A 24,956-nucleotide genomic window follows, 5' to 3' on the forward strand; every position below is an offset into this window, starting at 1 on the left:
TTTCTAAATCCACTGTGATAGGGCCACATTTTTATTCACTTCCGCTAAGCAGCTTCTGAGCCCCAATTTTTTGAAACTTAGATCTGTCTTTAGTTTTGTTTAAATGATATTTAATAGATTTCTCCCTCATTTGGTGCTTTCTATGGTACACAAGAGACAAAGATTACCATCTCACACAAACAAGTTCATATTGGAATTCCAGGTGAATGTTTCTTCAAAGTGATTTATTTAACTTCTTTAAACTTCTTTTTAAACTTCTTTCCCAGAAGTTCCTAAATGGAAATCCAATTATTCGGCTCTCAGAAAAGTGTTAGCTTTATCTTTGGGAAGAGAGTGAAAATGATCCACATTTACTAGTCTTACCATTTCTCTTCATCTGCAAATGAGCAGGGGTCACTGCGAATATAAACCTGGACTTGCTCCTTGACCTAGGCTTCTATGTCTTTTTAGTTTCTCTGGAACTTGCTTTCTTCATTTACATGCCTCGGAGATGATTCCATAACAACAAACAAAGCTTTTATTCAGTTTTCCAATATTATATATATTATCCCACCCTATGAATTTCCAATAATTAATTTGACAAGTTTTATTAATGAAATTCAAGCCAAGAAATCTTTAAATCTGAAGGTAGTATGACATACCACTTCTCAAAGTTTCAAAAAAATCTGTCAGTTTTCTCCATTTGAACACTCCGGTTTGAATTTATTTTATTTTCCTTTCATATTTTTTCTTTCACTGGTGCCTTTGGAACAGAACTTTTTTTATTTATGGAACAGAACTTTTAATGGAAAACTGTAGTTTCACAGTGGCCCATAGAGTGACCTATGCTAACTCAAAAAGAATCGACTATGAACATCTCTTCCCAATTCTGCATTCAGTGACATCACATTCAGAGCTTGCTGTCAGCCACAGTGGAAGTATTTACACCATGGAAATTGGCAAACACTATAAATCAGGACTCGTCACCCAGAGAGCCAGTTGTTAAACATTTACAGAACAACTCTGGGCACACACCTCAGTTTTCCCAAAAACGAGTCAAAATGTCAGAACATAACATCCAGAATTATCAGAGTAATATGCCAAACATTATGGTTGAGAGTGCCCACTCAAGAAGTCTACAAAGAATAGCTTTTGGAGCTTGATATAATTTCTGCAATAGTCACTGTATAATGCTCCCCAGAACTAACCCTTAAAAGAAAAAAAATACAATTAGATTGTAGTACATTTTCGTTATAATATCCAAGGCACATTACATTTAGTTATCTACCAGTTTCCAGAGGGTTTTATTTCCACAACAGACAGAGAGAATTCAGTAATTTCTAGTTATTAACATTTGTGTGCTGACATCCAATTTTTTAACAGGAATTATTATATACTATGCTCTCTCCTCCCCAATTTTGTAGTGACTGTGCACCTTCTAGATGCTATGGAGGACAGAACCTAGCAAGCCTGGGTATGGGGTCTGGCTTTGCCAAAATCTAAAATGGACTGAAGAAATATTAAGTTTCCTATTGGGTCTAAGTGGGGCTGTCCCACTAATTTCTTCTTTCTAGTGGTCTGTCATGGCACCCCTGGTGTTAACCCAGGAATGTAATGGCCTCAGATAACTCATTATTGGAAAATGTTCATAATAGAGGTTCTCATTTTGTTGTTCATTTAGCACCTTAATTTAGGCAGGAGAACCATTTCTACCTGAAGGCTCTGTGGAGTTGAATTCCCCTGCCTTTTTATTGCTACTTCCACAGAGAATGATGGTCTCTCCCTGAATGAGGAAGCCAAACACTCAGGCTTCACCCTCCAGCTGCCTTGAGACAGAACTTGGCATGATTCCTCTCTCCAGGGTGGTGGGGGTTCTGAGCTTTATCTCATGTGAGTCTACTACGCTTCCTTCCTACTCTGTCACTTCTTACCCCAGTCCCACACCTTGAACAGGACTTCCTCTGGCATTGCCCCCATATTCTTGCCCCTTAAACTTGGCTGGACCTGGCTGTGCTCACTCAAGGGCACCGAGCCATGCCTTGGTAGAGCTTCAGGCATCTGCCAGTGCTTGGCTGCCCCGGCTCCCAGCAGAAGACTGCTCTGGATGCCCCCTTTTGCTCTACCTAACATCCCTCCACATTCTACAACATTCTATTATCTTCTACTGTGTTTTTCTACTTATTACTAAAGGAAGGTTGGGAGGGAGGGAGTATTCTAATTATTCCCCCTTTTCCCCATGTCAGAAACCCGCAGGAGTTACAATATAATCCAGATCTAAAATTGACTCAGGACAGATGTGTTTGTTTTCTAAGACTTGGAACCTTGGAGAGACCCTGGGTTTATCATTAGTCACCCACTTCTCTCTCCAAAAACATTTGTGTCTGGCTAATATTGTTGACCATTTCTACATAGCTTTTAATTTCTATTATTTCTACAAACCAGGAATTATTTCAAATCCTCTTTTTGATTTCCAAGAGGATAGATATTTCTTGGATAACCCTTTACTTTGTTGTCATTTTTTAAATTGTACTGCATTGTACAGAAAGTGTGAGATCTTATGGTTTCCACTTATTTGGAAATTATAGTATTGTGGGTTGTTCAAATTTTTGCATAGGGCTTCACATTGCACTTACCATCTACTACTTGCTTTTATACTTTTCATTTTGTTTTCCAAATTATCTATTTGGTATGGGCATATCTGATTCACTTGTTTTAACTACTGTTTAGGATTTTATTTATTTATACTATTATTGATTCACTCATTCTCTTATTGGTGGACATTTTGATTAATTTCTTCCTCTCTCTCTCTTTTTTCCCAATGGCAAACCATACTTCATTGAACACATTTATATGTATCTCCTTTTTCTATAAATGCACGTTTTCCCTAGGATGGGTGTTTAAAATCATATTTGCTTGATCATAGGTTATACAATATCCTGCTTTGCTAGTATCCACAGACTTTACCCGAAAGGTGTTGCAGTCATTTATAAATCCTCATTGGTAGCTTATGATAATTTTTCCCACATCCTTGCCAACACTTGAAAATTTTTAACTTTTGCCATTATAGTGGTTGTACAATATCTTTTTTTGCACATCCCTGAAGAAAGATATATATCTTCATATTGAAGAAACTTGAGTCCTAAGCAAAATAAATAAAGGTAAGTCCATACTTAGTAACATCATAGTTACATTTTAGAATAGCAAAGCCAAAGAAAAAAAATTTTAAACAACCAAAGGGAAAATACAATTTACTTACAATGGAAGGCAAGTAGAATGAAGGCAGATTTCTCACTGGCAATTAAAGAGGTCAGGAAACAATGGGGTGACATCTTCAAAATGCTGTTGGGGGTAATAAAACCAGTCAAACTAGAATTCTATATCATCTTCTCAGTGCCTTTACCTGCAAATTCTCCACTGGGCTCCCCACCTTCTTCAGATATAGATACTGTCCCTTGACAAAAGGGGCAGGTGAGCATCTGAAGCTGGGCAAATCCTAGGACTTCGTGCCTTCTGGTCACATGATTGGCAAGAGTAGGTACATAAACAAAGAAAGAGCTCTGGACACTCTCAGCCCTTTCATCTCCATGCTTTGAATATGCATTTTCTTTGTTTTGGCCCCTTACACCTGAGAGTCCAGAGAGGAAGCTTTTCAAGGAAGAAAGAAAAACTTTGGTGATCAATGCTACCAGCTCTTCCTTTGAACTCCAGTTATTCTATTATTAGGACCCCAAGAGCTCTCCACAAGGAAACTTACACCAGACAAAACAGAAGGTATCACGAGACACTGGGTTCGAGAATTTGACTAAGAACTTTGGAGATTTGAGGCAATGCAAGTAACAGAAAATTAAAAATGTAGGTGAAAACAAGTTCAGGAGGTAGGTTCCACAATGATACAACCATCCTAATGCAGCTGAACACGCCTGCAGGGCATAATGGCACCTTGGCACCAGGCCACTGGGGGAAGTGAAGAAAACCAGGATCGGAGAGACCTGGGGTCAGAATGCACCTGGCTGTGGGTCAGCAGCCCTATCAGGGGCCATTCATAGTCACCTGACAGTGAGAACCTAAATGAGTCCAAGTGGTGTTGGTTTGGGCAGAATCTGTTAGCACCTGGAACAAGATCTGGAGAAGGCAGGGAAGAAGGTATGAAGCCCAAAGCAATAAAAGTGTAGAAAGTTTGATAGAAGCTCTGCCACAAATCTGAAAACCAAGATCTTTTGTGAATTTAAGTTGTAAAAACACAGGTGAGTGAGGGAAAGAGATGGAAGGAGCTGAAAGAAGGGTGGCAGTTGGAGGGCACACAGGAGCCTGGAGTGAAGAGAAGGCTATGGTTTCCTTCTGTTCCTGCCCTCCCAGCACTACCTACTGAGATTAGTGAGCAAATCAGAAAGGATCTCACGTCTCAGAAGCTGTGGCTTAGAAAAATAATAGAGTTGACATTCTGAATAAATACATTATGCAGCTGAAAATGACTTGATCTTGATCTTTGCATCAGAGGAGAAAAACCTCAGGAAAGAAATGGACAGGATTATTTTAAAAATAAAATGTTAGTTGGCAGATTACCATAGTAAGAAGATGAAATGTCAGGGAAGTTAGATGGTAGTGAAATCCACATTACCAAGAGTTGAAGACAGCGTCAGTAACATTCCAACCCCAATAATGAGGTGTCAGCAAGACTTCAGCTGGGGGAAAAAGTTTGGAAAACGATTCCTTTTTCTCCTATTTGCAACCAAACTCTGGTTGAAAATAAATGCAAAATCTTGCAGCTGGCAGCAGAGATTCTTAACGATCTCCATCAGTAGAAAACTAAGACTGTTCAAGCGCCTGACTCAGAAAGCTTACAAGGCAGAAGAGAAAGAACAGAAGCTGTTGGCTGCAGGAGGGATGCTCACGAAGGGTGGATTATAGTGAAAACTGATTATGTAAAACTCTGTTGGATCACCATGCTGAAAACAAACAAAGCCCAGGACACCAGGCTTTTTTCCTTTTGATGCACCAAGACTTCTTCCTATAGAGAAGAGATGCTGCCTTCCTGAGACAGAAATTGCAGGTAGCAAGCCCAAAGTTTGTTGTACTCCAGAGATCTCAGACATAAACCCAAATCCAGGAAGGTCTACTAAATAACTCTCAACAATAAGGGGTTCTGGAAGCCAGATTGGCTCCCACAGGACACTCTGGTGAGTGCAGGGACACTGTACTCCCCACGGTACATTTCACATTTCTTTGCTATGGAAGAGGCATGCCCAGAAGTGAATTAGTTGTGAGTGGGCTTGCACAGGGGTACAGAGACATATGAGGTGTCAGGAAAAACCTTACCCTCTAATCTGCATGTAAACATGATTTAATTAATGAAAATTAATTATTGGGTCCCATACCCTCTGATGACAGACTACCCAACCCTCCTTGATGGCAGACACAAGAGGGATATCTCCATTTCATCATTAATCAAATAGATTTGTCTGGAGGTTAACATAGGGCTGTTCATGGACCACTACCTGGGCCAAGGGACTTTTTCAGTATCTGATAAAAATATCTGCCTCTAATATTGGCCCTTGTATGGTATCATTAATAAAGAGTGGACCCAAAAGCTTGCACTTTCTGCAGCAAGGGCTGGTTTGGCTAATGCTGATGCAAGCACCTTCCTATTTTATTATGAATACCTGTCATTAACACCCCAGAAAAGACTCCCACTGCTATCAGCCACATTCTCAAACGCGGACCCAGGCACCTTCACCCTTTCTTCCTGGTGAGCTTACATCTCCTATCTAAAGGAACCTTTGGAAACTTAGACCCTCTTGCCATAAGACAGTACCTTCTTTCTGGACCCTAATGAGTTGAGATTATCTATCTTTCTCTCTACAAATTACTTCCAGTGTTTGGGGTCTAGAGAGAAGGCCACCAGCCTCTCCAGGTGCCAACCTTGGGTCCCACAGGCTTCCGGCCTCAAGTTATAAGAAACTGTGCGGACAGTTTATGTGCTTCAAAATCCAATGTGAATGTTACTTTTGTAATTAGATTTAACTTTTTTAGAACTTAGTTTCATTGTTGAGATCTTTTTTGAGCGAAATGATTCAAATCTACTAGATATTTGATTTGCTATGAAGGATACCACTTAAGCTGTAGTCGCCCATTTTCTCCACTTTCCTCAAACCTATTTTATGCATTATTAATGCAGTTTATATAGTTAATGTAGTATGTACAATAGAAATGGATTTTTAGTACCATGTTGAGTGTAATACTTCTACATAAATTTGTTTAAAAGTAAAAGTAGAAATATAATTATCAGGAATGTTTGTTAATCTATGCTTTTTTGCTCAGCCATACTTTGGATAAATGTAGCCAGTTAATCAAAAGTCAAAGCACTCAACTTTACGGTAGGTGAACTGTTTTCTAAGAGGAAATAAGTAGTCACTGGAGTACCAGTCAACTACACCCAGACCTGTGAGGTAATGCCAAATAGTATGCTCTCCAATTCAATAAATCATTCAGAAAATCACTAACATAAGTATTTGCTTTCAGTCATGAAAGTGGAGATGGTCAGATTTTTTTACCCCGGTGGAACCGTTTATCTATATAAAATTAGAAATCAACATAGACCCCAAAACTGCCTTAGATGATGTGGAGGTGTGGCCACACACTAAAGTTCCAGGGCTCCACCAGCTCAGATTGCAAATTTCTAGGTTGCAGCATTATGGCAGCAAGGTCAAGGTCATGGTTTCCATGGCCATGAGGGCCATGAACAACCTCTCCCATTTGCAAATGCAAAACACTCTATGGTATAGGACGTACACATAATTTATGCTTAATTTAAAAAGCAGCTATTTTTATCACTATTCTTACCCAATATTCCTGCCAGTGTGTACCTGTCATACAAATAAGAAGAGTATGAAAACTCTGTCCCAATCACAACCATACACCCTTCTGTTGGGTTGACGATCATCTTTGTCCATTAAGAACACTTCATTTCATTTAAGCAGAGGTAATAAGTACCTGTTAATGGTGTTATTAATGGGACTGAGACATGTGCTATGGAGTCGGGCAAGAAGCCCTCCGAGGACCCTTCCAGGCGTGAGTTTCCACATTTTTCCGATTGTGAGAACAGCAGCCCAGATGACACTTAGAGCTCAGTGTCTCAGCACAGCCCTGCTCACTGGGAGCTGTCAGGAATGTTGTGCTTCCCATGGTGAAAGCTTTATCCTCGGGGAGATTAGACTCCGACTTTCTTTGTTCAACTAGATAGTCTTCCATCTGAGACCATATGGGCTTCAAGTTAGATTGGGGATCTGCATCTAACTATGAAGTTGTAGGCAAGGGCTTAGGGGCAAAATATTGCCTTGAACTGTAAATGAATTAGCTAATTGATTAAATTCATCCGGGGATAGCTTTTTAAGATTTCAGCCTGGCCAACATGGCTCAGTGGTTGAGCATCGACCTAGGATCCAGGAGATCTTGGTTGGATTCCCGGTCAGGGCACATGCCCGGGGTTGCAGGCTCGATCCCCAGTAGGGGGTGTGCAGGAGGCAGCTGATCAATGACTCTCTCATCATTGATGTTTCTATCTCTCTCTCTGAAATCAGTAAAGATATATTTAAAAAAAAAAAAAGATTTCAAAGACCTGGGATGAAGCAACTTCCTCACCCTCTCCACCGCTCTCACCTCTGACCCCAACACCAGCCCCCCCCCCCCCCCCCCCCCCGTGAGCAGGCCACTTCCCCTCCCCCTCCAGGAGAAAATCAAAGCCACAGGTGGAAACTGACTCAAGCTCCTGCCACTGACTGCAAACCCACCTGAGTTACTCTCCCTTGCTTTTTCCATTTTTTTCCAATGAAAAGGGACCCCCCGCAATCCATGCCTAATCCCCTCACCTGTGCCCCAGACTCCCCCTTCCACATCCTCAGTCTGGACTCCATCAATTAACCTCCTCCTCCTCAGGGCCCCCCCAGGGCCTTCTTCCCAGCAGCACTCACCAGGCTTAGTGTCCCCTGAGTTCGTGGGAAGCTCCAAGCTCTTGCCCTACCCTCCGCTTCCCTTCATGGTCAAGCCTAGCTGAGGGGCTTGCATCTACCTTCACGAACTCCTGTTCCTTACTTTCCGTTTGCTCCAAGCAGAGGGTGCCCTACAAAGTCACCAAAAGCTCCTTATTACTAAATACAATAGACACCTTTGACTCCTCAAAAATCTCTAAATTTTTTTTTTTTAAATGTTCCTATTAAAAACAACAAACAAACATCCATTCAGTCAACGAGAATTTATTGAGTTCTTACTAGTGCTGGGAACTGAGCATGCAGCAGTAAATAGGTGTTGGCAATCCTGGAGGGGAAGGGAGCCAAGCAATAAACAAGTGAAAAAATCAACAAGATAATTCCAGAGGGTGGTAAGTGCTGTGAAGACAAACAAACTAGAGTGATAGGCTCGAGAGTAACCATGGCAACCACTCTGAGATGATATCTGAGCTGAAGGCACCAGTGCAAAGACCTTAGGCCAGAGCATCGCAGGCAGAATGAACAACAGAGCCCCAAGGTGGGCACAAGCACTGAGTAGACATGACAATATTTTGTTTACAAGTACAAAAGGAGACATCAGAAAGAAGGCAAGAAAGTGTGGTCTTGCTGGGTGGGGAAAGGGCTTCTGAGTTCCAAGCAGAGCGAATCAAGCCGGGAAGAACCATGAGCCTTTAACCCTTATGGTCTGGGGCCTGCTCCACATCCCCTCCAGCCCTAAGTAGGAAATTGTTGGAGGAGGTGGGGCGGGTGAAGGGAAGCATCTACTGCTTGCATCTTTTACCCTTCAATCCCGACAAACAAGTCAGCCAAAAAACAAATCAGCCAAGCTTGAGCTTCAAATAAACTGGGATGGCGTCTGGAACGAACCCTGCTGGAACCTAAAGAAAGATCGATCCACTCCCACCCTCTCCTTCCATCCCCCAACTCTGAGCTGAGTAAGGAAAGTGGCCCAAGAGGGGCTCCTAAAAGGCTACTGCGTGGCATGCAATGGAACCCTAAGTCAAGGACAGGCCCAGAAGGGAGTGTATTAATTAGACTTCAGTTTTTTCTGGTGATCAGCTTAAGTGGTCAGGGTCCTCAGGGGGCATGGATCCAATGTGGGCTTGGAGGGACTCTCCAGTATTTGTGTGTGGGAGGAAAAATAAGAGCCCAAAGATGTTATCCCAAAGTCAAGTTCCCTAACCTAACACACACACACCAATCCGCAAGATGACTTGGGGGTCCTCCATTTAACCTGTGAGCAAACTCCCTCCCTGCTGCATGGGTATGTGTGCAGGTGGAACCAGGGTAGAGTGTGTGTGGGGGGGTGTTAGTTCCTATGGCAGTGATACTGAGCCCAAAGTCCTTCCCAAGAGCCTAGGGCTACAGGTAGTGGGAGTAAAACAGAGCAGAGATGGGAAGTCAGTCCCCAGTCCCACTCCATTATGATTGGAATCAGGCCCCACACCCTCAAGTGGCATCCTACAGAGAGAGGGGTCTTGGACTGCTCAACCTCCCCCAGCTCACCCCTCCCACCCACTTAGCTCTCCTCTCCCAAGGCCACGTTCCTCCTCTTCTTCCTGATCCCAATATGGTATCAGAGGAAAATGTGGAGTCCGGCCAGGGAGAGCTTGGAGGGGCCAGGCCTCAGTCCTCCCAGGCACTGGGCACTGTGGCCTGGCAGCAGCAACTCTCTGAGCACATCTCTGGTCCTGCGAAAGCGCCCAGGGCCATCTGCCCGCTGAGTGAGTGAGGAGGTGGGGACGCAATGCCTCCCGCTTCGTGGACGGCCCATTTTAGCAGCCCTGTTTCCAGGATTGAGGCCTGTAACCTGCCCAAAGCTACACAATTTGCAGAGCAATGAGTTCCAGGGTTGAGACCATCCAAATGGGTTGGACAAGCTCAAAAGCAGTGCTTTAGAGGATTTGCTCTCACTCAGGCTGGGATCAGATGACATTTACCAACCCCTGTGTGAGGCTGGAGACAGGGGCCTGGGGAGTTGAGGCACAGGGGGCTGCTTGTTCATGCCTTTTCTCCTAGCTTCTGACACAGTACTTTGGCCACATCTGACATGTGGATTTAGACAACTCTGACCCTCCCTGGGGATATCTTTGCACCTTTGGATTATTTGAGAGCCTATTATCTTACTCAGAAAAGAACATGGATCTTCCCCAGAGCCAACTGTGCCTCTGACTGTGGGCTAGCACAGGGAACTCGTTACAAAGAAGAGGTCAAGGATCTAAACAGGATGCCATGTACGGAAAGGAATAGAGGTTGGAGGACACTGGCACTTGAGCCATCCTGATCCAAAGACCCTGGGGCCCTGCGCACATCCTGGGGGAGAAAGGGCTGCAGATGAGGCCAAAAGAGCGCCATGTCCTGAGCTCTGGAGCCCGCGGGGCGCTGCTGGGACCCACCAACTTGAGCATAACACAGAGATGTCCCTCTCACCTCCAGGCAGGCTGCCCGGTGGCCCCCCTGCCATGGAGACGTCGGGCATCAGCAGGTGTCCGCCTCTGCATCACACTCGAAACCAGAGAGCTGGCCCAAGGGCACGTGGGTCAGGAAGCAGCGAGTCCAGGAGCTGAGGCCATGCGTCCACCTGAAGCTCCTCTTTGGCTACTTCTTCCTGGGGGCGGGCTTGCTTCTCCTTCTCAGTCTGGTTCACAAAGGGAGACACAAACCCAGGACACTGGTAAGTGCTCTCAGTGACTGACTGAGTTTGTAGACCACCCTGGAGGATGCTCGTCTTCTGGAAAGTCCTTAGATTCCCTCTCCGTAATGTCTCAATTCTGGTAGTATCTGGCCAAAATAATATAATATTTTTTTCCTGGCCTGAACCTAGAAAAGATATTCTTTCAAAGTCCTTCTATTTTTATGTGCAATAATTATTGCTTTTCTATTTAATCACAGCAGATAATTTTTAAACACAGAAAAACAAAAGAAATCAAAGTACCACCCCACTCTTAAGAAAACAACTAGTCACACTGCCCATAAACATAAAGATGTGAGTGTACACACATATTCATATAGAGCATATGCACTCACATTATAAAATCGTGACTATGCTGACATGTTCCCATATTAATGGGGAGCAGACTATATTCAGGAAGGAAATAAACACCCAGGAAAGATATTATGAACATGTGGCCCCAGACAAGCATTGCGTGCAAGCTTTTCTCCACATTATATCAACTGCAACTTATTTAGACACAATCTCATTCCAATTCCTACCAGGATATATTGTAGAAATCAATAAACTGACACTAAAATGTGTGTGGAAAATAGAGAAACTTGAATAGCCAAAAACAATTTCAAAAATGAAGGACAATGTCAGATAATTCCCACTAATTGATTTTAATACTTACTTTAAGGCTACAGTAATTAAGTGTTGTGTTGTTGAAAGGAAAAATGTATAAATTAACAAAACAAAATAGAAAGTCCAGAAATAAACTCACATGTTATGTTTAACAGATCTTTGACAAAATTGCAAAACTAATTCAATGGAGAATCTTTTCAACAAATGGTGCTGATACAATTGAAAATGAGTATAAAAAAATGAACCTCAGCTCATGCCTCACACCATTTAGAAAAAATTAACTCAAAATGGATAATAATGTAAATGTAAAACCTAAATTTTAAAATTTCTAAGAGAAAACACAGAGAAAATCTTTGCGACCTTGGATTAGGCAAAGAATTCTTACATGCACTACAAAAAGCATAACCCATAAAAAACTATAAATTGGACTTTGTCAAAATTTGAAACTGGTTCAACGTAAGGCACTAAGGAAAATGAGGAAGCAAGTCACAGGCTGGGAGACAGTCTCTGCAAAACAGGTATTTGTAGCCAGATACATTTTATAAACTCTCAAAATACAATAAAAAGAAAATAACCCACTTTTTTAAATGGGCAAAAAATTGAGCACACACTTCACCAATAAATGTCTTTGGTGGAGATATACAAGCTCATTAAAAGATTCTCAACAGCCCTGCCGGTGTGGCTCAGGGGTTGAGCATCGACCTAGGATCCAGTAGATCACGGTTCGATTCCCAGTCAGGGCACATGTCTGGGTTGTGGCCTCGATCCCCAGCAGGGGGCATGCAGGAGGCAGCCGATCAATGACTCATCATTGATGTTTCTCTCTCTCTCTCCGTCTCCTTTCCTCTCTCTGAAATCAATAAAGATATATTAAAAACAAATTTTCAACATCATTAGTCATTAGAAAAATGCAAAAGTAAAACTACATGAGATATTATTACACACCTATTAGAATGGATAAAATTGTAAAAGCTGACAATACCAAGTGTTGACAAGAATGCATAGCGTCACACATTGCTGGTCAGAGTACAAAATGATACAACCACTTGGGAAACAATTTAGCATTTTCTTATGTTTAAATATACAACTGCCTTATGTCCTAGTCATACCAGTCCTTGTTATTTACTTAAGAGAAAAGAACACTTATGCTCATATAAATGTTTATTCATCATCACCCCAAACTGGAAAAACCCTAAATCTCCTTCAGCTGGTGAATGGAAAATTGTGATAGGTACATCCATGCAAAGGAATACTACTCAGCAATAAAACTGAAAAAACTACTTATTCGTGCAATCTCGAATGCATTATGCTAAGTGAAAGAAACCAGACTCAAAAGGATCCATACTACATGGTTCTATTCATACAACATTCTGGATAAGACAAAACTATAGGGACAGGAAAAGATCAGTGGTTTTCAGGAGCTTGGGGGCTGACTGCAAAGGAGAAGTATGAGAGAAATTTGAGGGAGATGAAAATATTCTGTCATGATTGTGGGGGTGGTTGTGTGCATAGAGCTATTTGCTGAAAAGGCTGAATTTTACTTCATGCAAATTGTATCTTAATATATCTGACATATGTGGGATATGTTTGTGCATGTGTGTGTGAGGAGGGGTGGTGTGTATTACACACACATGTACATGCAAGACCTTGGAGGAGACAGGAGTGGAGGAAGGAAGATCACAGGTGTGGTGACCTGCTCATAAAAACATGCTTTGTCCTCTGAGGTGGAGGGGAAGGATTTAAAGACAGGCGTATATCCTGATAAACATGGGAGGGCTGGTGGGGCAGGCTAGTCTGGAGAGGGGCTGAGGCTCATCCCTTTGTGGTGGCTCCGGCCCTTAAGGCTGTAAGGCTTTTTCCTAACCATGCTCAGCATCCATGGCCTCAGCAGTTGGGAAACTGCAGTAGTGCAGGTGAGTCATCAGCTTGATGAAGGATCAGGGATTTGTGAGATGAGGATAACAGGAAGATGGGAGACAATGGGATTAAGGCTATTAGAGAGAGACTAGATAACCATGTGGTCTAGGTTAAGGACATTCGACCGGGGAGGAGCTGTCAGGCTGGGAAAACACATACAGCTCGTAGGACTGGAGGCCTCTCTGACTAACCCAGGCCTCTGCGCAGGTGCTGTGCTCTAGGGATCACCGTGGTGTGCAGAGGCCTGCTCCTGAATGGGAAGGAATTTATGATTTATTGAGAGCGAGATTCAAGGTTTCACCAAAATTCACAAAAGCAGCCCCTTTATAGTAATTGCTCATGGGTCAGGGTGCTTCGGAAGTAGATCCTAGCTTGTCAAGTATGTGTTTATATTGCATTATTCTTGGGCAGTCCAGATAACTCCAAAAACAATATACAAATATGAATCTTCTTCTACAGTTACAAGGGAAAGTGTCTTTACTCTGTTACCAATGCAGCCGGCATGCAGTCATTCAGCTGGTTGTTTCCGAAACCCTCGAAGCCACATGCCGCCATGCCTAGCCCAGGGCAGTGGGTGGTCAATAAAACACACCTGGCTTGCTTCAGTTTCAGACTCAAGGCCAGAGACTTCTCTGTCTCCTAAAGACAAAAGGCTGTGGACAACTTGAAACCACCTTAGAACCTTTACCTTCTAACAATCAGTTATCTTTCCTTGACTTTGACTTTATCACATCTGTTGGAGACAAGGGAGTGGAGGAGAGGGATCGGGCAGGTGGGACCACTGAGCTCAGGGTTGTTCCTGGAGGGAACAGCAGCATCACCAAGGGAGGGGGCCCCTCATAAATACCATCTGAGAATCATCTCCCAGAGCCTCGCTCAGTACCATACACATGGCCCTGATCAATAGATTGAACATACATGTAGAAATAAATTGGTCCTCCAGGCTTCTGGTGTGCCAGGTTCAATTTGGTACAAGATACGCTGCAAAAAAATGAATCAAAGGAAGACACACAGCATTGCCCAAGTATGTGTGACTGGCCCCACATCAGTCACTCAGAGCCACAGTGGTTTTCAGGAAACCACAGATCCCCAGCTCTCAAAAGTGGGGCACAGAAGAGCCAAAAGCAGCTCAGCCCAGGAAACCCTTTAATGCTTTCGCTTTTAGAACCATGTGTCACTTCCACATTTCCTTACCACACATCACAGAATGCGGATCACTGATTTATGGAAGATGTAAGGTCAGTTTCTCAAAGTGTGGTCTGTGTACCACCGATGTCGCTATACGGGGAGGGGAGACTGCTTGTTGAAAATGCAGATTCCCCAGACCTCACCAGTGACCCAAGGAATCTGTGACATGCCCCCCAGCTGACTCTTCTGCACACTAACTCTGTAAATACCACGTGACATGCACACATGGTGCTGTGCTCTGCAGGTGCTGGGTATCTGAGTCGGTATGAGATTCTCCAATACAATTAGCACCCACTATTAACTTATAAAACAGGCTCATTTCCAAATATGAAAAGTACTAAAAGTTGGCCTGCCATGTGTGTGGGCAGGGAGTATATGGGACGTCTCTGTGGCTTCTGCTCAATTTTGCTGGGAACCAAAAATAGCTTTAAAAAATAAAAACTATTTTTTTAAAAACTTGACCTGCCTAAGATGAGGGGAACGAAATGTGCCTCTCTGGCTCACCTTTCCTCTCTACATGGGTCCCCCGCCTTTTATTCTCTACTCATCTCAGCCTAACCACCTCTGTGAGGCCTCGGTGAAGCAGAGCCCTGCTCCAGGTCCCAGAGCCCAAATACATACTGACTGCGACACTATGAGGACATTTACACCCTATACTGTGACCAGATATTCTCGTTTGGTCCTAGTGAATGACCAAAAAAAGTACTGGCTTGTTGCCCAGCTGGCGTGACTCAGCAGTTGAGCATCGACCTAGGATCCAGGAGATTGAGGTTCGATTCCCCGTCAGAGCACAGTCCCAGGTTAGGGCTTGATCCCCAGTTGGGGGCGTGCAGGAGGCAGCAGATCAATGACTCTCTCATCGATGTTTCTCTCTCTCTTTCCCACTCCCTTCCTCTCTCCAAAATCAATAAAGATCTATTGAAAAGAGAAAAAAAAATACTGGCTTGTTCACTGCCATGCTCCTTCCTATGGCAGGCACAGTGTCTGGCACTCTTTAGGTGTGCAGTCGAGTTTGTTAGATGATCGAATGAGTGAGACTAACACTAGATGAAGTGTGTTGGGAGGGTGGATGGACAAAATGGCTGAGCCTCTGCTTTTACAGACACAGATATTCCCTAAAATGACCACTCCTCTTTTCTCCAAGGCCTAGGAACCGAGATCCTCATTTATTATCTGTTACTACAGCCGATGCTCTGAATTGATAAATCAACCACTTTCGGTCCTACTAGACAAAGGAAACCACGGAAACTGCCATCTCAAGTACTGTGCCAATGGCATGTATGAGGAAAGCAGAAGCCACACTAGGTATTTCAAACAGAGGGGATTTAATGCAGCGGATTGACGACACGAGTTTGGCGAGGCTGAAAGAGGGCCCTTAGATAACCCAGATGTTAGCAAACACAGGAAGCAGCTACTAACCTTAGGGCTGGGGGAATAGGGAAGAGATGGTGTTACCAGAACCTAGAAGCTTTGATGGGGGACCCCCCACGGCTGGTGCCCGGCCCTCTGTGGGGGCTGCTGCGCGGCTGCTGCTTGGACTTCTGAGGGGGGCGCTGCTTGGCTGGTGGTGGTCGGGCCTCTGGGCGGGGTCGTGGCTGACGCTCTGACCTCGGAGGGGACCGTGGCTCGGGCCTCGGAGGGGACCGTGGCTTGGCTGGTGCTCTGACCACCGCGGGGGGTGCAGCTGGCTGGAGCTTGGGCCTCTGAGGGGACGTTGGACGGCGTCTGGTTCTGAGAGGGCCAAAAGAAGCTGGAGGCTGCAGCCATGGCTCTCCTCACTGCTTAAGGGATGCTGGCAGGAGCTGGAGACAGGGAGGCAGGCCCTGCTCCCCCTCCCCCCGTCCAGTCTCGCTCTAGCACCTTCCAGTGGCAGAACCTAGCAGGGAGCCGACTGTGCGGGGACTGGGAGCGAGCAGCTTGCTGAGCCCCAAGCCCAGCACCACACAGGCGAGCAGAAAGTGGGGCGGGGGTGCTCGGAGCGGAGACGCCGGCCAGCACCCAGCCGGGCGCGGCCCTCACCTGGTCCTCTGGCAGGCGCAGCAGATCCAGTCCTCTTCCTTCTTCTGGTAGAAGCAGCCACTCTTGCAGATGCTGTACTTCCGATCCACCGTCTCGCGCTTGGAGTTGAGGAAGGTGAACGGCGGGCAGCAACGTATGACGAAGTGCTCGGAAAACTTCTGGTTCTTGGAGAGCCGGGGACCCTCCTTACTCGCTCTCTGGCTCATCTCGCTGGAAACCGCCCGGGCGGGGCGGCGGGAGACACAAACGGCAAGTCAGGTGAGGCTTTCTGCTCGCGGGACGCACTGCCCCGCGGCCCCGCTCTCGCAGAACGAAACCCCGCAACAGCCCGTCCCTGCCCAGCTACGGAAAACAACTAAATTAGGGGTTGGCTGATTTCTGTGTATTTTTTAATGTTTTCCGGAAATAGGGAAAAAACGCCTTTTCCCCTTATGTTCAGTGATCCGTTTAAGATAGAAAAAGACATTACAAAGCCAAACATTACTGAGCACCTAGCGCATGGCGGTTGCCCCATATGCTTCACCTCGTTTTATAACATGTGGCATTATCAACCAGCTAAGGAGGAGACAAGCCAAGAAACAGGGCCAAGTTCATAGTCTCCAAGAGGCAGGCAGAGGATTTGAAGCCGTCTGCATGACCCCGTTGACCAGGGCCAACACTATCTGTGCCCTCCTCCCGGGAGCAGGGGGCCAGGTGCTGGGCCCAGGCTGGACTTTGGGGGACTGGAGATGGGCCCAGTGAAGGGATAAGTCTGCATAGATGTTCATGGGCCTATGTCTGAGGGTGAAAAAGACTGAAAGTCGAGGAAAGAGCTCGCTGAAGAAGGAAAGGGAGAGAATGGCGTTTGGAGACTACCTAGCAAGCAAGCTCACAGGGGGACTAGAATGTAAGCTCAGAGAGGGGTCCCCCACCTGGCCTTAGCAGGTTTTAAAATGTACGTTCACTTATGAAAATAAACAATTTTGGATGAATGGAAGTAATAAAAATTCCTAAGTTCTTATCCCATAGTTAACCGCCTGTAAAATATTTGCACATTTTTGAGCTTTACATATAAATATATACTTAATAAAAAGAAAGATCATACTTTACGAACTGTTTATATTTTTATACCTGGAAAATCATTATTTTTAAAGTTTTATAGATATAGACATGTTATTTCTACTATTCTCTTATAGTTTTAAATCTGTAATAAATTTTTAATTACTGCCCCCTTTATAGTTTATTTACATCTCTCATTTTTCTTGATTAATCTTGCCCAGAAGTCATCTACTTTATAACCTTTTCAAAAATAAGCCCTTGGTTCTCTTACTTGTCTTTGCTCATTTCCCCTAGTTGGTTCATTTCTGCCTGCATTTATTATTTCTTTTCTTCAGTTTTCCTTACATTTATGTTCTTGTTCTGTTGTTTCTCTGTTCCTGAGTCAAATGCTTCTCACATACACATCTATGGCTGTAACTTATCCATTAAGTATAGCTTTAGCTGCATGGCACAGTATTAGCATAAATCATTTTCACTTCATTTTAAATATGGATGAGTTCTTCCCTGACACATCAGTTCTTTTTAAAAATCTGTTGTAAAATTTCCAAGTATATGAAGTTATTTTTGTTATACTGACTTCTAATGCATTCTGGGCAGAGAAAGTGGATGTGTGATCACTTCTGGCGTAAACTCTCTTCCTAACAAGCAGTGAGAGTCCAGTTCTCTAGCAGGGCTCTTCTTCACCTCTTCCAGTTCCTTCTCAAAGTGGACAAGTGTATACGGAACCTGAAGGTCCTCACAGCGTGGAGGGAAGCGGTGGCTGGTCTGGGTCGTGTCCTCTCCTGCTGGACTCTGCCACGGGGAGCCTCGTGTGGTCTCACCCTGGCATGAATGATGCATGTTACTGCCGACCAGGTGACCCCGCCAAAGCCACTGGTCCCTACTCAGCAGCCTCCTATTCCGACCCAGCTGACCTCTCAGCTCCTCCACGTCCTTTCCAGGGAACCTGGGTTCCCACGCGTGCCATGCACTATATGTGGGCAATCAAGGGCCCTTTCTTGGGACCACTGGCCTAGGCAGCTCCTCAACCAAAGCTGTGCGCTCACTCGTGGGCCACACTGGATGTGGGCAGGCTTCCCCAAGGGCTTGCCATCTGTCCCCACTATTCCTGTTGAAGTGTGTCCGTACGACCTGCCACCCCTCACACACACACACAATTGTAAGGAAAAGATGGAAGCAACCGGAAATTGTAATTTTCATAGAGCAGGATGGTTTTGAGAACAAGGTAAAATGTCTAGCTTTTAAAACACTATTATTTCGAAACATGAAGAATTAGCTTCAAGTACTTAAAATATTTATAAATTTTGGATGAATTTCTGTAAGACCTTGTCTCCATCTCACAATGTAATATTTATTCTCTGAAAATCAAAGCCCTTGAGAGCAATAAAATCTGTTAACCTTTCCTCCTATGAGAGGAGACAGAAATAAAATATAGTTTCAGTAATAATGCGTGAATACAGATGAAAATAGTAAATGGAATTTTACTTGCTGGTAGGGATAGAGGGGCAGGTGGGGTAAGTGATAGGAAAATCTCAAACTTAATTTTGCATATTTCCCAGAATCGAGGGATGGTCTTTCAGGAAATTGCCAGAACAGAAAAAGGGAAGCATTCATAATTCTATTCATTTCCTAAAACCAGACTAGCTGATTAAAGGCAAGACTATGGGCAAGGGAATCCTAGCCTTTTTATAAAAATACAATGTAAGCAGTAAGGCTTTGATTTTATTTCATTACTCATGTTCTTATACTTAATGAATCATGGAAATATTAGGCAGCTATGCGAAGAACGACTGAACATTAGGCAGCCATTTTAAAAGGTGCTTATGAAGAGATTGTACTAACATAAGAAAATATTTCTGTGATATCAAGTGAAGGCAGCAGGAAGCTGGACTGTCTCTTGTACGGCATCATCCCAGGTAGCCAGCCACCCCAGCTCAGCCAGCTGAGAGTCGGAGGGACAGGCCAATAAGAGGGCTCACAGCTTCCCCAGGTCCCCTCAGACCCCTCCAGGGGGAGCCCTCTCAGCAGGGGTCTGGGACAGGAGCCAGGGTGGCCCGGGCGGGAGAGAGACACACACTCAGACCCTGCCTTGAGTGGATGAGAAGCTGATATCCTGGAGACTTCCAGCAATCAATCTCAGGGCTAATTTTCAGACTGGCGAGGACTCTCTGAACTGCTGGTGGGAGCTATTAAGACGGTTTGTGACCACAGTGGACCCCACTGATAGAGGAGTGGACCCCAGGTGACATACGCAAAAGATATACACAGAAAAAGATGGAAGGTAAATACAGCCAAATAAAACAGTAACACTCAGCCATTCATTCAAATACCTACTATGTGCCAGTGGTGAGCGAGACAGAGAAGGTGCCTGAACTCACGGAGCTTAGGGTACAGTGAAGGGGACTCTGACAGATCATGCCAGCTGAAGTGTGATTAGGCTCCTGGGCGCTGGGAGAGAGTGTGACGGTGGCATACATTTAGATTTCTGAGGGGCTGGGGCAGGATTCCTGAAGAAGAAACAAACCCAACTATACAAGAGAACTGGACACACGATAGGGATGTTAGTACAAACCAGTGGGGAGGAGGTGGATTTGTCTACAAATGATGTTGCTACAATTACCTTTCCAGATGATATCATTGCCTACCTCAAAATTAAAAACTACTGTACATCCAAAGAACCATAAGCATGGTCAAAAAAGTTAGCAACACTGGGAGAATACGACACATGGAACATGAAAGAATGACTATCCAGAAGCTTCCGAGAACTCCCACAAACCAGTAAGAAAGAGACAACCCGACAGAAAATTAGGCAAATGGTGTGAACAGGAAGCCTACAGAAGAGGGAGCTGTGGACGACCCATAAGCATGTGAAAACCCATTCAAACTCATCAATCAGAAAGACACAAATGAAAAGTCGGGTAATCATCCCGCAGGAACAGCAGCTTGGCGACAGTTAGACAGCCGGGCGTGAAATGAGCTGAGGATGCGGCGCGGCAAACGGGACGGGTCACGCACGCCGGGGGCTCTAACAGGAGGCCTGGAGCAAGCCCGCAGCGCGCAGTCAGGCTGCGGGCGTGCGGGGCAGGAGTGCGCGCCCGAGGACACGTCCTAGAGGACACGTCCTAGAGACCCCGCGCACCTGCAGGGGGGCAGCCGGGGCCCGAGGACACGTCCTAGAGGACACGTCCTAGGGGCCCCGCGCACCTGCAGGGGGGCAGCCGGGGCCCGAGGACACGTCCTAGAGGACACGTCCTAGGGGCCCCGCGCACCTGCAGGGGGGCAGCCGGGGCCCGAGGACACGTCCTAGAGGACACGTCCTAGAGGCCCCGCGCACCTGCAGGGGGGCAGCCGGGGCCCGAGGACACGTCCTAGAGGACATGTCCTAGAGGACACGTCCTAGAGGCCCCGTGCACCTGCGGGGGGCGGCTGCGGCGCGGGCTGCAGCGCCCTGGAAACAATCAGAGGTCACGAAGCACACGGGTGTCCTTAGAGGAAGGACAACGGGGTAAACTCACACAGTGGGATTCCGTGCGGCGGTTTAAAAGAATCAACCAGCTCTCTCCACGTGGACCGGAATCCTCTCAAAAACATACTTCTGAATGAAAAACACGGAGGAAATGAACAGAAGAGAAACAGAGGCCGCGTGGGTGCATCCGATAATACCTATCTCGTCCCTGAGAACTCCACTGCGCACTCTCATCGCTTACTGTCCGTCCCCTCCTGCGGGCAGCAGCTCCCCTCTGCCAGGGCGCGGGCCGGCTGCAGGTGCGCACGGGACATAATGCAATTAATGAATAAGGGCGTAAGGATAAGGTCTGTTTTGTGAACTCACCATATAAAGCTGTTTTGCCCCACTCTGTGTGTCGGCATGTCGCCGTGTGTTGGTGTGTCACCATGTGTTAGTGTGTCAGAGTGTCGCCGTGTGTTGGTGTGTGTCGCCATGTGTTGGTGTGTGTCGCAGTGTGTTGTGTGTCGCAGTGTGTCAGCATGTTGGTGTGTGTCGCTATGTGTCGCCGTGTGTGTGTGGGTGTGTCAGCATGTTGGTGTGTGCCAGCATGTTGGTATGTGCCGGCATGTTGGTGTGCGTCGCCATGTGTCGCCGCGCGTCGGCCGCGTCCTTCCCGCCGTTGCTTTTGCACCGGCAGCGCTTCCTTCCGCAGGGCACAGCAAGCTCCCCGTCCTGCCCACCCGCCGAGGCCCGGTCCGGAGCGCCAGGCGGTGCGCCAGCATTTCACACAGGCGCGAACATCTGGGGGTAAACCTCTAGTGGCCAAAGACTCCTGCAACACTCCACTCAAATCAGACACCCCAAGGAGTCCATCGTTACCACCATTCCTAACCAATACAAAAATAAATAAAACAAAACCAAAAACTTAGAACTATGAGCCCCTATAAGCTACCAGAACTGAAAGGAAGCCCAATAGGACGTCTGGACCCACCATGCTGCAAAAGCGGGGCTGTATGTCTGGGACCCCAGCTTGAACTCTTTGAGAGAAGGGCTTCTGTCTGAAGCCCCAGGGTTCTGCTGTGCCCTCCACCATGATTGAATTGAGTGTCCTTAAAATCCCCAGGTGCTTCTGTTCCCTGGGGTGTTATGTAGGACTCAGGTGGCTTTTGTCGGATTCCCAGCACAGTTATTTTAAGCATTAAGGTTTTAACATAAAGTGGTCTCTCTGTAGAAAATATTATTTTTTCAAGGTGTGCTTAGTTTTATAATTATTTGCCTTTCTTAATGTTTGTGATTTAGAAAATAAGAATTGTTTCTTCTTCTCTATGAAAATGATGGGATTTTGAATGTACATATGTGAGTACAACAAATCCTCTCTCGTAATTTTTCCCTGGATAAAGGAGAAGGCGACCAGTCTTCCAGGTCTGCATTTGCTTACAGAAACACCCAAGTGTCAGGTGGCTACGGTCTTAGCAGGGGGCTTAGGGAGAGAACCTACATTACCTGATGGGCTGGCTTATGGTTCCATGGCAGCTGGGAAGGTGGGACCTGCTACACTGCCTTGGTTCTACAAGGGCATCAGTCTCAGGGAGATGAAGAGACCAGGCCCAAGAAAAGCTAAAATAAGCACTGGATTGTTGACTACCCTTTTCATAAATTTTGTATCCAAGGCCACCATCTGAGTCACCCAATGGCAGTTATATTTGTAGACTTCCCTGTTGGATGATGAAGGGGAGGAGAGCTGTGGAAGCTAGAGGCATAAATGGTTTCCAGAGTTGTAGTGGGCTGCTTAACAAAGCAAGATGAACGAAAGGAAGGTCATGAATGAGACCCTAGATGCTTGCACCACTCGAATTAGAGAGGAGGTAGTGTCAAGTATCGGCAAGTTCCACAGTGTGACAATGGATGGATGAGGCAGTGTCTACTACATGGGTTTGACAAAGATGGACAAATGGTGACTTAGGTCATAGTGTCTCTGATGCACAGACATGCTTTTGTTTGTTTTTCCAAATTTCTACTCCCCAAACCTAGAATACTATGGAGCACCTGCAATGCTTTTAAAAACTGTTTAACTCTTATTAAAAGTCGATTGCTCAGTCTTTTGTCGATTCTGCATTCTGCGGAAATTTCTTAGCTAGTAACCACTGTACAATCATCTAGATGCAGGTCCCAAAGAGTATGAGAGGTTCGTTTGTACCTGTACTTTCATCCGTACACATCTGGTGATAAGGTCTCTGTTATGAGCTTGTCTTGGTAGCATTTGCTTCTTTATTCCCCCTAAAAGTGAAGCAGCAGAATGTGTTCTGGTTAATGTTTTGGTTATATAGGTTGTAGTTAATTCAAGTGTGTTCTACACAGAGCTTCACTCTCACGGTTTATATCAGATGTCCTGACTTTTAAATGCTATTGCTCCAGAGAAAATGCTGCTCTCCTTTCCCTATGCTCATTCATTCCACATGTGGACACTGACTATAGATTAACAGTATTTTTTAATTTCCTGTATTCTTGATGCTCTTAACATCTGGGGTCTTGCTGATCCTGGAGAGACTGCCCCTCCCAAGGCTAATTAATTCCTAGAAATGGCAAATGACTCCCGTGTGCCTTTTAAATGCAAACCAACCAATCCAGAGCCTAAATGCACCAACTACCTTTTTTATCAAGCTCTCACAGATTGAGCCAATGTTCCTCTATCCTAATCATTCCAGAGCCAAGTATCAGGTGACTTAGGACAGCCCTACATCCCAGAGCCTGAACTTGTTTAAACTCACCCATCCCGAACCTGCCTACCCTGCTTATCCTGCCTGGCTCATCAGTCCCTGCACAGCGACACAATCAAGTCTCTTGCCCATGCCTTCCTAGCTCCTCTGGCTCCTGGCGGACTCTAGTGCTTCTCCATCTGACCCTGCATGATCTGGCATGCCCTCTCCTCTTGGGAACTGTGAGCAACAAACTGTATTTGCTTCTTAACATTTTTTAAAGAGAGGGGGAGGAGGGAAGAGGGAGAGAGAGTTCAGAGAAGCATCAATGTGAAAGGGAAACATGGATCAGCTGCCCCCAGCATGCCCCCTACCAAGGATTGAGCCCACAACCTGGGCATGTGCCCTGACCCGGAATCCAACAGGCAAACTTTCAGTGCACAGGTGCACAGGACGGTGCCCAACAAACTGAGCCACACCAGCCATGGCAACAAACTATCTTTTCAATGGCAGTCTCCTGATCTGCTGGCCTCACCATACCTACAAAATCAAAATCCTAGGTACATTTTAAACATATCGGTCCCTTAACCACCCAGAGCATAGCTAACACCAGGTTTTACCTAGTGCATTATAACAGAAGCACCAGAATCCAGAGTGGCCTTCACAGCCCATACGAGAGGTCACTCCTGGAGTCCATGCCGTGCAACCTAATCCTAGGTTAGCGGACTTCAGGTTGTGGAAGCAACTCAACTCCCATTCACAAAACCCTCCTGGCCTGCCAAGCCTTCCATGTCCTGACCCCCAATTCTTTCGAATGAGAGAAGGCCCTTGTTTTCCACCCCAGGATGGCTCATCACAGGAACACATAATCCTTCAAGTAGAAAACACTTTCTCAAACTCCAGGTGACTTCTATGAACCAGGTAAGGTGATCATAACAGCTAATGCTACATTTTCTCAAAAGTTCAGTTCCTCAACATTAAATAGCACCATGTGCAGAACCCCGAAGTTCTAATTTTATATTTAGGAAAGGAATTATTTATCTACCTCATCCAGGGAACAGTCCTGTTAAAGACATGATACATTCACTTAACTACAAAGGTCATATAACAAAGTCATTTAGATTTATGATGACTTCAGAGTTTCCTCTGAGAGAAAAAGAAAAGATGCTTTTTATTTGCATATCTAAAGAATCCATTTTAAGAGTAATAATAAAACTGCCAGCCACCTCCAAACAGAAGTTTTCCCATTTACAAGCAAACAAAATGAAAGTTCCTTCTACCAGGCACGCTGTCAACTTGCTACAGGTGACCAGCAAGCCTGCAGTGGCTGCTCAGGACAGCTCCTTATGGAACCATGTCTGTTTTCAGGA

General features: G+C 45.3%; 1 protein-coding gene across 1 annotated transcript; it reads right to left on the reverse strand.

Annotated features, from left to right (window-relative positions):
* Nucleotides 1-2,655: 2,655 nt before the first annotated feature.
* MOBP (myelin associated oligodendrocyte basic protein) lies at nucleotides 2,656-23,614 on the reverse strand. Its single transcript, XM_016196156.2, has 6 exons — nucleotides 23,088-23,614; nucleotides 16,405-16,614; nucleotides 15,847-16,116; nucleotides 10,413-10,620; nucleotides 3,236-3,318; nucleotides 2,656-3,118 (listed from the first exon to the last, which is right to left on the reverse strand). Exons 2-4 carry the CDS (start codon nucleotides 16,608-16,610, stop codon nucleotides 10,581-10,583), a joined length of 516 nt encoding a protein of 171 aa, XP_016051642.1. The 5' UTR covers nucleotides 16,611-16,614; nucleotides 23,088-23,614; the 3' UTR covers nucleotides 2,656-3,118; nucleotides 3,236-3,318; nucleotides 10,413-10,580.
* Between the last annotated feature and the right edge of the window lie 1,342 nt (nucleotides 23,615-24,956).

The sequence above is a fragment of the Miniopterus natalensis genome, chromosome 15 (genome assembly GCF_054644295.1).
Source record: "Miniopterus natalensis isolate mMinNat1 chromosome 15, mMinNat1.hap1, whole genome shotgun sequence".
Lineage (NCBI taxonomy): Eukaryota > Metazoa > Chordata > Mammalia > Chiroptera > Miniopteridae > Miniopterus > Miniopterus natalensis.

Bases quoted from the DNA above. Each gene is read 5' to 3' on its own strand.
- MOBP (XM_016196156.2), bottom strand. From the start codon at position 16,610: ATGAGCCAGAGAGCGAGTAAGGAGGGTCCCCGGCTCTCCAAGAACCAG. The intron at 16,117-16,404 runs GTGAGGGCCGCG...TGGCCCTCTCAG, and splicing joins TGCGCCTGCCAGAGGACCAG to AACCAGACGCCGTCCAACGT. The intron at 10,621-15,846 runs GTTCTGGTAACA...TTTGTGAACCAG, and splicing joins TCCCCCATCAAAGCTTCTAG to ACTGAGAAGGAGAAGCAAGC.